Raw genomic sequence first — 13,660 nt, 5'->3', positions numbered from 1 at the left:
GAACCCTATAATATAACAAATACCTTAAATCTAACATACAGATTAATTATATTTAAAATTACCTATCTCGAAAACTACTAAACCGAGTTTGATGAAACTTGCAGTATTCTGAATTCCCTAAGTTGAGCCATAACTAGTACAACAAAAAATAATTACTCAATTCGGACTTGTAGCTCCGGAGATATGCGAACACAAACATGAAAACATACATGTATACATACAATATACATACATTCATACATTTTTGTATTTTGGCACATTTGTTCAGACGCTGATAATATACACTAACATATACAACAATACGAAAACTGGGCAGTTCTGCAAATATTACATACATACGCGTCGACTTCATAACCTCTTTTTTTGAAGTCGATTAAAAATAAAAAAGTAATAAACTTTAAAAAAATTATAAAGACTACAAAGGAAACATGAATCAGGAATTAAAATTACTTATTTTTGTGGACTTGTTGCAGTTTCTATTGACTAATTATGTATAATATGAACAACGTACGGTGCGCATGCGCATGCGGACCTTGCTCTAGTATTTGCCACTAATAAAAAGAGTTAATGAAAGTGGATAAAAACATCCAAGAAACAACGCAATATAATGCTTGCAATACAAAATATATTATTTATTTTAAGTAGACGATATGATCACAATTATTTGTTTTAAATAAATTTAAACCAATAAGCAAGATATGCATGTACGTACAAACATATTATAGACACGCCTATATTGTCTATGTTGACGGTATTTCACTGATGCAATGCTAAATGCAGCCGTCGGGTAATATTTTGCATACTTGAATAGATATATTGAAAGTGGCGTGCAATACAAGGTGAAGTTTTTCCTCGACCAGTCCATCGAAAATGGACAGAGTTACTTTTAAAATAAACGGCGTAAAACATTCAGGTAAGAATTACTTTCAAAGTTTTTAAATCGGGATTTAACGCGTTAAGTCCCGATTAAAAAGTTTTAATTATAATGCAACGCGAAAGTTTAAAATGTTATACTTACAAAGTCCTCAAAAAAAATTTGCAACAATTTTTGAAATTTTTGAAATTTTTTTCACTACGCAATTTTATGCAATGCAAAATGTGTGCAGCTATATATTATATAGCTGTATGTGAGCAGCTGTGCTGCACACTTAATCTTTTAAATAAAATAATATTAACATCTGCACAAAAAAGTCCATACTTCAAAATGAACTCTTTCTTTATTCATGTTATTTAATATATTATGTTAGAAGTAATATTTGTACCTGTGTGAAGTACCTGTGCAAGAAGTAATATTTTGTAACGCCTTCAATATATTTAGTTGGTCATGAAGTGTCTTCAACTACGACTCTTCTGGATTATATCCGGAAAGTCGCAGAGCTGCGTGGTACCAAGTACATGTGCAAGGAAGCCGGCTGTGGAGCCTGTATAGTGAGTTACTCCAGACCATCTGATGATGCAGCTTTTGGGAGACATATTGTGCAAGGCGTGAACTCTGTAAGTTATAATAAAACTGTTACGTTATTTCTAAACTGGTTGGCAAACCTTTCGTTCAGAAACTGATAAAGATTTTGCGTAAAAAACTCGCACCCGTGAACACTTTTTAGCAAAAGATAAAGAAATAACAAAATATAACTTTAATAACTTTGATTTAAGTACAATCACTTATTTCTCCCAGTGTATGGTGTCAATTACTTCCTGCCAAGACTGGGAGATCACCACCATTGAGGGCATTGGAAACCGGCTGAAAGGATACCACCCGCTGCAGGTCACCCTTGCCAAAGACAATGGCACACAGTGCGGCTACTGCAGCCCTGGCTGGGTCATGGCTATGTACAGGTAATACATAACAGCGAAACAAAACTAAAGGAGATTATATCAATATAATCTAATTATAAATTATTTTATTTTATCAGCTTACTGAAGACAAAACCTCGTACTATGTTAGAAATCGAAAAAGATCTATCGAGCAACATATGTAGATGTACTGGCTATAGACCTATCATGGACGCTTTTAAGAAATTTGGAACAGACGCTCCACCTAACGTCATGATAGATATTGAAGATCTAAAAATTTGTGAAAAAACAAATAAAATAAGCAAATGCAATAGACCAACTAATAGCAAATTAGATAAAGAATGGTATCTTGTATCCAAAGATGAAGTACCTAATAAAATCATACAAATAGAGCTGCACGACCACAGACTTTGGTACAGAGTGGAGTTACTGATTGATATTTTTAATATTTTCATGGAACAAGGAACGAATTCCTATATGTTGATTAACGGAAACACTGGAAAAGGTAAATCAATCATAATATTATTAAAAAATGATAATTTATGATTACTTACAATATTTTTAGCTAATGAAACTGGAACACTTTTATCTTTATTTATCTTAAAATAATGATTTTCATCTAGGTGTTGTTCCTCTACTGGAGTATCCAAGATTACTTATAGATATCTCTTGTGTGTGGGAGCTTCAAGGTTATTACATAGACCAAAACCTGGTGGTCGGTGCCGGCACGACACTCACTAAAGTTATGGAAATATTCGACAAAGTCAGTGAAGACGAATATTTTGCTTACTTGAGGGTGCTAAATGAACATTTGGAATTGGTTGCTCACATCCCTGTGAAAAACGTAAGCTGCTTGTGACTATGTGGTGTAGCATAGTTCTAATCTTTATTCAAAAAGTTTTCAGTTTTAATGTATTTTCTTACAGATAGGAACCTTAGCAGGTAATCTGATGGTAAAACACCATCATCCTGAATTTCAGTCTGACATATTTTTGTTATTGTCAACTGTAGGAGCAGAGCTCACTATATGTAAGTAATATCATTTCTTATTCTGGTGTAAGTTGTATGTTCCATACCGGTACTCGAATATTTTAGTATTTTTAAACTTTTCAGTGCAAGGACCAGGTCTCATGGAAGTAGTACCTATGCATCAATTTCTACAAACTGATATGACGGGAAAAGTATTATTGAATGTTTTATTTCCACCTTTAAATAGTCAGTATAAAATTTGGACAGATAAGGTACAAAAATTTGATAGGTATTTCTCTGATTTACTTATAATTGTAATAAAAAAAAATGCATTCTTAACTAATTTTCAAATATTTTACGCATTTAATTTTTCAGATTATGCCTCGGGCACAAAACTCACATGCCTACGTAAATTGTGGCTTTTTATATAAATTGGATAGAAAAAATAAAGAAGTTTTTGAATGTAGAATTGCCTATGGTGGCCTATCTCCTACTTTCACTAGAGCAGTAAGAACAGAAAGCTATATTGTTGGACGAGAACTTTTCACAAATGAAACATTACAAGGAGCACTAGAAGTTTTAAGTAAGGAATTAGATCTTTTCGTGGTTCCGATGCCACCAAACCCTTCAGTAGAGTATAGAAAACAATTGTCTTTAGCACTTTTTTATAAAGTAAGTTTAATTTCAATTTCGATATTCTTATTAAAATTATTGATTTATTAAATTTATTTAAAAAATAAATGTTTAATTATTTTTTTTTACAAAGGGTCTTCTAGCCTTAGCTCCAAAACATAAAGTAAATTCTTACTATGCAAGTGGAGCTATAAAACTTCACGAATCAAGGGGCTTGTCTAGAGGTCAACAGGATTTTGAAACCGATCCAACTACATATCCCGTGAATCAACCAATACCAAAATTAGAGGGTGTGGTAAGTAGTAGAAGTAAAAAGTTTTGTTTTATTATCTTTTATTATTATAGATATGTGTGTTTTGAACTCTAAGCATCTAACAATACATTTGCAGCTTCAGTGTGCTGGAGAAGCAAAATATTCAGAAGACGTGCCTACTCTACCAGGAGAAGTTTACGCATGTTTTGTACTTACGACTGTCCCGTTGGGTAAAATAGTTAAAATAGATCCTAGTAAAGCATTGGTAAGTGAACCATCTGTATCTATAACTCTTATTTATTTGAAAAATTTCAAACTTTATGTTTATAATACATTAAAATTAACAGGAACGTCCAGGCGTTATCGCATTTTACTCCGCTGCTGACATTCCTGGCTTAAATAGTTTTACGCCAGTTGATGAGAAATACATAACGCTCTTCAAACTAAACGAAGAAGTTCTGTGTAATGGTGATGTTAAATATTACAACCAGCCTTTGGGAATTGTTGTCGCAGAAACCGAAAGATTAGCACAAATCGCGTCTAAATTAGTACACGTTACTTATACTGATGTTAAAAAGCCTGTGATAGATATAAAAGAAGCTAAAAAGATTCCATCAAGAAACACCCTGACTCTAAACATACCACCCACGAGAGTGGGTCCAAATGTGCAACGTGTCATTACTGGAGAGAAGACTGTCTATTCTCAATACCACTTTTGTATGGAAACATTAGTTTGTGTTTCACATCCAACAGAAGAAGGAATACGAGCTTATTCCTCTACGCAGTGGATAGATTCCGTTCAAAATATGACATCTCAATCTTTGAAAATGGACATGAGCAAGTTAGTAAATAATTATTAAAAATATACAAATAAGTAAAACGTTTAAGACAACTTTGCAGCTATAATATGATATTAATATAGAAAAAAATCTTACTACTTTTATAATCAAACGCCCTTCTTTTGTTTTGAAGGATTGACGTAATAATAAGAAGGCTTGGAGGTGCGTATGGATTGAAAATTACAAGGGCCACTCAACAAGCTGTGGCGTGCAATCTCGTAGTGTATAAGCTCAACAGGCCATGTAGGTTTATACAGTCAATGCGGACAAACATGAGAGCCGTTGGTAAAAGATTACCAAATTCGACAGATTTTGAGGTATGTAACATCACTCTTTCTTCTAGTAGTAATGTGCAAAATTACTTTAACTTTTACGAAACCAAAATTCTCGTGCTTATTTTGGCCTAATAAGACAAAAAGTGTTTCTTGGATTTATCAGTTAACAATTTTTGAATAGTTTATGTTGTAACGAGATTTGTTTATGTGTAACTGGTTACTATTAAGCATTTGTGTCACTAACCCCCAAAAAATTAAGCGTTGAGTTAGTTATAAATGCAGTATTATTCTAAATTATCTAATTAATAATAAGACTGCATTCATGACTTATAATACCAATGTTTTCCCATATCAGTGAACTTTGTATAAATGTATTCGTTCCTTGCATTGTAAAAAATTGTAACAGAATTGAACAATAAAAAATTATCTTATCTTATCTATCTTAATACGTAATTTTTTGTGGGATAATAGACAAATGTTTAACAACGTCCAACTATATTTTAGGTAGGCGTGAACGATCAGGGTGTAATCCAGTATATAAATTTTTCTATATATGCGGACAATGGATACATATACAATGAAAATTTCACTTACTATGGCATGGACGCGTATTACAATTGCTACGATCGAGGACCTTGGAACTATACTTCATACAATACCGTTACAGATACAGCCTCCAATACTTGGTGTCGCTCTCCCGGTATGTATAATATATTTTAGAGTTAGTATTTCTAATAAAGTTTAATTGACAAAGCTCAATCCATAGAAATTATATCACTTTTTGTACGACATTTAATATGTTATATGTATTATTATTACTTAGGTACATTGGAAAATGTCGTTGCCACTGAAATGATACTGGAACAAATAGCTTACGAATTGGGTTTGGATCCTCTGAATGTTCGACTAGCTAATTTAGACAGAGCGAGAAGTAGCGCCGTTCAAGAAATGACAGACATTATTATAGAAAGATCTAACTACAGAGAAAGGAGAGAAAGTGTAGAAAAGTTTAACAAGGAGAATCGATGGAAAAAACGTGGGCTTAGATTCACTTTTCTAAGATGGTCACCAGTTGGGAATCAGTACTACGACGTTAATCTTTGTGTGTACCATGAGGATGGAACAGTATGTATATCTCATGGTGGTGTAGAAATGGGACAAGGCATTAATACTAAAGCAGCGCAAATATGCGCTTATTATTTTAAAATACCAATAGAGAAGATTCAGGTAAAACCTAATGACACGGTAATAACTCCTAACTGCTTTACTACTGGAGGTAGCTTAACGACTCAAAACACTGGCATAGGAGTTCAAAAATGTTGTGAGCAGATTCTCCTTAGATTGGCTCCCTTAAGAGCAAGAATGGGTGATGTTTCTTGGGAAGTGCTAGTAAGAGCTGCCTTTACTGCAGATATCGATTTACAAGCACATGCAATCGTCAATGCTTTAGACACAGAAAATATAGATGTTTATGGAGTAACATTATCTGAAGTTGAAATAGACGTACTGACAGGAGAGCATGAAATAAAAAGAGTCGATTTGATGGAAGACACTGGTCGCAGTACGAACCCTGATATAGACATTGGTCAAGTAGGTGTTATCATATTATTCTATAATGAAATTTATAGAAACAAATGACTAACTATTAAATTATTATTTAAGATTGAAGGAGCGTTTATTATGGGAGTCGGTTACTGGACTTGCGAGGAAATGGTCTACGATCCTCCAACTGGAGAGGTGCTTACTGACCGTACTTGGGAGTATCATGTTCCACAAGCTAGAGATATTCCGCAGGACTTTAGAGTATCTTTTCGTAAAGGTTCTTATAGCACGCCCAGATTATTTGGTGCAAAAGGCAAGTTATATCCATACTTCCATACAAATGTTATAAATGCGAAAGTGTGTCTGTCTCTCTGTCTGTCTGTAACCTCTGCATGCCCAAACCGCTGAAATTTGCTTGAATTTTGCTGATGGTTTGGGTAATATTGACGTCATTTTCAAATCTCGCGGCCACTCACCAAACCGGCATATTATGAAAGAGCATATCAAGGGGAGTAAACTTTATAATGGGAGACATACAGCTAAACTATATCGGAGCCGAGATATAAGGCTTTTTAAGTTCGTATTTTCAACTAAACGTAAATTCGATCATAACCTGAATATTCAGGAAAATAAAAAATAAAAACGGCGTTATTTATTAGCTTAAAGTCTTCCTCGATAAATGGGCTATCCAACACAAAAATATTTTTTCAAATCGAACAAGCAGTTCCTGAGATTAGCACTTTCAAACACACAAACACTTCAGCTTCATAATATTAGTATGCAGGGTATAACAATACTAAGTGATAATACTTTAGGGTGTGTACTGTGTATGAGTCCTGTGTATAGAGTTTACTGTAAAAGTAGTAGCGCTGAAAGAGAACATATTTTTTTTCACTTTCGTATGGGGAAACTCTTTACGCCAGGGCGCTTGCCCATGCAGAAAGGAACACGGTCGGGTTTTAGTGGGTAGAGCCAATTTCCCGACCCAAAAAAAATGCAAATCACAAAAAAAAATTCAGAGTGAACTCTATACAACGGACACATAATATTATATACTTACCCTAACTACAGTATTATCACTTATGTTACAACCTGTAGATATATCAAGAAAAATTAATTATTCATTTCATCATTTATTTTTAATTTTAGTTATTTGTACATTTTAGAGAATGACTTAACCATTTAACATACAATGAAATTTTTAACTATTTATTTTGCTTTTGCAAAAAAATGCAAATCCATTTTTTCTCGAATTTCTTAAAGAGGGCCGTTTTGATTTTTTTACTTTTTAGTTCATAAACCCCCAAACTTGTATCTATAAGGAATTCGGAGTTCTCTTAGTATCTTCGGAACCATAGTATACCTTGGTGCAAAATCTTGCGTTTTGGTAGCATATGCTTAGGATGCTTCTCATAAAACCAAAATCACCATATGTTTCCATAGAAATTTTGAGGAGTTCCCTCGATTACTCATGGATCCCATCATCAGATCACCACTTTTGTGAAAATGGGACCAAATTGGAGTGAAACCTAATATAACACAACAAAAATTTTGAAAATTGGTTCACAAACGGCGGAGTAGTGGTTGAACATACAAAAATAAAAAAAAATAAAAAAATATCCACAGCCAAATACTTAACCTCCTCGTTTTAAGGAAGTCGGTTAAAAATTATTCATATTTACGCGGATGAAGTCGTGGGCAATAGTTAGTGAGAAATATATATCCAACAGATTAATATACCCTTTCTACGCCTGTTTGTTGAGGATAGCTCCATAAAGTAACGTTAATTACTATTGATTTTGTGAACATAAGGTGCAAAAATAAATATACTAAAGTAATCGTAGCTCAGCTCCGATATTACTTAGAACAATTTTTATTACTAATATATGTTTCTCTAATGTAGTGCTACAAAATAGTTATGGTTTTATCCCTGGCCGCTGGAAAAAAAAATTACACCACAGGTCCATACAAAGTTACCCAATGCCCTTTGGCATGGAGATACTTTAAGTCCTGGGAAAGGACTAGGATACTTTTTGTTCCGAAAAAATGTACGGTCCCCACGCGATAAATGAGTTTTGGCACGATAAACGGAGTTGCCGGCATCATCTAGTATTTTATAAATTGGACAAAATATAGTAGTATTGATTGTTTTTTTAGGGTTCCGTACCCAAAGAGTAAAAACGGAACCCTATTACTAAGACTTTATTGTCTGTCCGTCTTTCCGTCTGTCTGTCTGTCTGTCGCCAGGCTGTATCTCAAGAACCGCTATAGCTAGACTTCCGAAATATTCAAAGATAGTGTATATCTGTTGCCGCTATGACAAACACTAAAAACAAAATAATATTAATATTTAAGGAGGGCTCCCATACAATACACAAACATGATTTTTTTAGCCTTTTTTTGCTCGATGTCAATAATGGCAACAGATAGGCTCTTAAAATTTTCACAAAGGTCTTAAATATAATATTATGTTTACTTTAATAATTATTAATAATATTTAAATAAAATAAATATTTAATAGGGGCTTCGACACAAAAAACACAATTTTTGGCCTATTTTTGCTCTATAATGGTACGAAACCCTTCGTGCGCGAGTCCGACTGATACTTGGCCGATTTTTATTAATTATTTTAATAATTGTCTTCTTTTTAATTCTTCTAGTCGTAGGAGAGCCAGCTACGTGTATGGGTGTCGGTATCGCTTTAGCTTTAAGAGAAGCTATCACTGCAGCTAGGACTGACTCTGGCATATCAAGTAGAATTTGGTATGAAATTGGTAAGTTGCTAAAGGTTACATCGATCGATTCATATAAATCGTTTACAGTCAGAATAATTTTGAATTAATTTTTCAGATGGCCCATATACTGTGGAAAAAATCTACTTAAACTGTGCTACAAAGAAGGAACAGTTTAAGTTTTACTAAGAGTTTATAAGTAAAAAAAATCAAAAGTAAGTATTTAATTTGTAAAAATATATGTATTGTTACATCTGTAACTGTAATAAAACTTTTCGTAATAAAATAAAAATGATTGCAATGTCATAAATATACTAATAAGCCATTCCGAAATCGTTCTTTTTTTCCTCCTCCATTCTTAGATGGTTCTACGACTTACGAATCTTTCATAAATAAATTGATTTGATTAAATTCATATGAATTTATAAAGTGGTAAATTCTGAATAGATAAAGACGTGATAAATTCTGAACAAAAAAATTGTACTGACTCAAATAATATTTAAGTCGGTACAATTTTTTTTTCAGAATTTATCACTTTATCTATTGATAAGTATGATAATATAAGTTAAGGCCTTAACTTGGACGAACGACGATGGAAGGCGGAAATTGAGTCGTGTATTTATTTGGTTTCCTACTTACCACTCGGTAGTATGAGCTGCTGCTGAACTAAGAGGTTTATTGAGATTAAAATTTCCAGAAAATTGCATTTCGCATTACTCAAAATGTACGAAAAATTAATCTGTGAAGATGACTCCGAAGAAAATATTTTATATGAATAAATTTTGCAAAATAACGCAAAAAATATGTGGACTGTAGGTATTTCTATAATATGATATCGAGATTATATTTAAACCAAGGTTCAAAATAAACATAAAAATAATTAAAATAAATATTCATTAAAATTAATAACCGAGTAAATGAGCGGAATAAGTAAAATTAAAATTCCGCCCCAACGCAATTCAACAAATTAAAAAGCGACAAATTAAGCAGGCAATTAGCATAGAAAAATGTCAGTCCAATAGTATTTTGCGATGCAGATTTCATTATTCAACGATCACAGATGTAGGCGACTGGATGTGAATTACACTTTGTTGAAATTACATTCAAAAGTTTATCCTGCAGTTGTAATATATTTGCTTTTTTTCAGGCTTTGTTTCGGACATACTGTAATAATTATGATTTTTGCAGAATGAATTATTTGTTTAACTTATCACTGCATATCTTACTTAGATGATGCAGTAAGAGTCCACAAATGAATACAATGTTAACAGGTTGTTTTTTTTTAAAAACTTTTTTGTGGTGTTTATAATTTTTGCGTCGTTTTAAATCTAATATAGAATTTTAATAATTTAATTTTCTTGTTATTAAGGGAACATCCAGTATTTTAAATCCTCGTCCAACAACATGGTGTGTCGAGAACATTTTAACTCAACGCTTGCAATACGTGAATAATTTAGCAGTTATTTTTCTTCGTTTAGCCTAAATGCCTCCACAGTGTCGCCGGCTGCTGGAACATTATGTAGCTTATCTCCTTAACGTTGTTTATTATGTTCAACATGGCTCTCGGAATTTATGGCTCTCGTCGATATCGTGAGAAAAGTTTTACAAGTTCTTCGTGTTGTTTCCAATGATTTTAGCGTTAGCGAAAAGTATCATATTATTATTATGATCAGGGGATATGGATTTGTCATTATAGCTTATTTATTATTTACCTTTGAAGGATAATATAGGGATCAAAGAGAAAAATTAATAACATTATTATGTGTCAGTGTCACACAATAATAAATATCGATTCAATAAACTTATCATCAATATGAAAACTTACTATATCTACAAGTGTGAACGCTACGTGCTGATGAAAAGAATAATGATCTGAAGTACAGCACCAAATAATGAACACAATAATAAAGTAAATAGTAAAGTATAAAGTGATGTCAAAATTGGAGAACCTATTTTCGTACACAATGCGGCCCAGCGGGGGTCCCAAATGACAATATTTCTTTTAAAGCCACCGTTTTCACGAGTCACGCGTCTATTGAAGAATTTATTCACCCCCACTTGCCTTTATATAATAATTTCCTTCGTTCCATAGCGCCATTGTGTGCGAAATTTGAGTCAAAACTGTTAATGAGACCAGAATTCGGCCACTATTTTTGGACGCTGCTAAAGGTACAATACAATACAATTATAAACAGTTGATTGAATTTCGCCGGTAAAGCTCAGGTCCGTCAGTTCACAAAAACTATTGAAAACCCCTTAGATATTATTGTAAGTACATGAAATAATTTTACTTTTCATTTGTTGTAATCATGTAAACCACTAGAGCTAATATTGAAGCACGGTGGTATAATTTACTTATGGTGATGTCCAAAATAATTGCAGACCCACAGAATTCCCACAAAATTGGTTCTATATTCTATTTGAAGGTACAAAGCTGACCTTTGATTCCCATTTCTCGGCTAAATACGAAATTAATTTTACAATTTACGTCGTCCTTGAGTGGCGGTCAATGAGGCTGAATGGAATCTAATTTGGCCTGTGGAGCTCAGTCCCCAAATTAAATAATGTTTATTATAGAATAAAGATACCGTTGTATATTTTACTTTTCGACAAATAGACAGGACTTTTGATTTTAAAAGAGTTTTTAATAAGACGTTTTTATTAGGTCAATATTTCAAAATAATAATGGTTCACACCACGTTCGTCTAGCCCCGTTCTAAGTACAGTTGCGAGTCCTTCAGTAAGGACTCGTGTTGTACCAGACTAAGTACATAATATATTGAAAAATACCTTTTCGCATTAGGTCATGATCATACAATACCACCATGATTGTGAAGCTATAGCCTGGAAAAACGTTTTCAATCATGAACAATCATAGATGAATATTATGCCACTCTTGACTCTACACGTCCGTCATTGCTTGAACAAATCCAACAAGAATCCAAGTAAAGTATAGTATATTTTAAATTTAAAAAGCATTTAATATAACAACAAAAGTTCCATAACGTTTACAAGAAGTAAAGTAATTCAGTAATTATTTTATGCATCTGCAAGCAACAGTTGCGGCGAAGTGGCTCAGTTTCCCGGCTAATACATGCACAATGTTTGCTCCGGAACTTCGAACAATGCCACACAATATTAAAGGATTTTCGGTTTGTTCGGAAACTACTATGATACTGCTGCAATTTATTTGTTTATGCATTGGCTTTTGTCGGCCATTTTGCTTTTGCAATCAGTTCTTAAAGATATATTGACATTGATATATTCGATAAAACACGAATAAAATGACATTTTCTAAAAATGAATTTATCGCCCCAGAAACCCCCTTTAAACAAAATTTCATGAAAATCGTTGGAGCCGATTCCAAGATTTCAATTATATATATGTATATAATTGAAATCTTGGCTGTATATATATATATATATATATATATATATATATATATATATATATAATTGATCGGGCTTTCACACTAATCCAGAACTGCTCTTGTAAATATCCTATGAAGATAAAAAAGGTCTCGTTTGATAGCTAAATTTGTGGAATACGCTTTTTTTCTCCAACTTTTGAAAAAAAAAAATTCTTGTATGTATGTATATATATACATACATACAAGAATTGCTCGTTTAAATATAAATAATATTTTTCTAGAACTTACCACCGTATCTAAAACATTATTCTGTTTAAAATCTTTTTAAAGTATTAACTTACCTGTCTCTATGAACTCTCATAATATTAGTCCCATTGCCGTCCACACAGAGGAAAATTTCGTTCTTTTCAAATACTTTTAATTTAAACAGGCGCTCATTTCTTTGTGTTCTTTGACGTCAAACACTTTTTAATTACTATTCTGTTAGAATTTAGTTTCATTGAATTTTTATTTCAACACATTTTAGGAATATAAGTTCTTTCAGTCTCTCTAAGACGAGTTTAACTTTTTGTTTAGAACCAGATTGTGTTTTTGTTTTATTTTTGCTTAAGCTTATAATAGTTATTATTATCAATAATAACACATTAAAAAATGATTGCCTCTTTTTTAGGGTCGTCCTTTCATAGATCGTTTTCCTATCAAACCACTACATTTTATTCTTAGCAATCCAAGAATAAGAATTGTTGAACTTGGCAAGGTGAGTTTAGTATAAATGGTGTTCTCTACGGGAAAGCACTTTGCTAAGACAAATACTTTCAGTTGAACGCGAAGTTTCAAGTTTCCAACGCTTTATAGAAGGTATTGTACTGTTTCAGTGTACACAGGTACATCAGCACTATGGTACAGTATAAAATTATACGCACACACATTACACATTACACAATATAGTACGGTAAAGTAGCTTAACTTTGTAATGCTTATCATAACAAGGTAGAAGTAAGTTAACCCAGAGTTCTCTTTTACAGGGTTTAAGTAAGTTGATGGGGTTTTAGTGAGTTAAAATCTTCTGTCCATGTTTGCCAGGTCTGAACCGGTAAACTGTTTTTAATGAAATTTACTATGAATATCTCTTTAGTATCTGGAAAAGGACTTAAATATTTTATCACGTATTATTAAATTTGTCAAAAGAGATAACAGAAGGACAGGCATTTCAACCCACTAAACCAATAAATGCAACTGAAATTCTAAATCGT

The 13,660-nt window shown here is 32.8% G+C and overlaps 1 protein-coding gene across 1 annotated transcript; it reads left to right on the top strand.

Moving 5' to 3' along the window:
- Positions 1 to 870: 870 nt before the first annotated feature.
- On the top strand, positions 871 to 9,226 carry LOC121734710 (xanthine dehydrogenase-like). The gene is made up of 17 exons (XM_042125309.1): positions 871 to 913; positions 1,319 to 1,494; positions 1,676 to 1,836; positions 1,914 to 2,299; positions 2,418 to 2,638; positions 2,721 to 2,823; positions 2,908 to 3,035; positions 3,139 to 3,435; positions 3,530 to 3,691; positions 3,786 to 3,914; positions 3,997 to 4,490; positions 4,622 to 4,805; positions 5,268 to 5,463; positions 5,587 to 6,353; positions 6,426 to 6,618; positions 8,966 to 9,079; positions 9,156 to 9,226. Exons 1-17 carry the CDS (start codon positions 871 to 873, stop codon positions 9,224 to 9,226), a joined length of 3,825 nt encoding a protein of 1,274 aa, XP_041981243.1.
- The last annotated feature ends 4,434 nt before the right edge of the window (positions 9,227 to 13,660 follow it).

The sequence above is a fragment of the Aricia agestis genome, chromosome 16, assembly GCF_905147365.1.
Source record: "Aricia agestis chromosome 16, ilAriAges1.1, whole genome shotgun sequence".
Lineage (NCBI taxonomy): Eukaryota > Metazoa > Arthropoda > Insecta > Lepidoptera > Lycaenidae > Aricia > Aricia agestis.
Note: the sequence above shows the minus strand (reverse complement) of the source record. Positions and strands in the feature narration are given on the sequence as shown.

Bases quoted from the DNA above. Each gene is read 5' to 3' on its own strand.
- LOC121734710 (XM_042125309.1), top strand. From the start codon at position 871: ATGGACAGAGTTACTTTTAAAATAAACGGCGTAAAACATTCAG. The intron at 3,036-3,138 runs GTACAAAAATTT...TTAATTTTTCAG, and splicing joins ATAAAATTTGGACAGATAAG to ATTATGCCTCGGGCACAAAA. The intron at 3,692-3,785 runs GTAAGTAGTAGA...ATACATTTGCAG, and splicing joins TACCAAAATTAGAGGGTGTG to CTTCAGTGTGCTGGAGAAGC.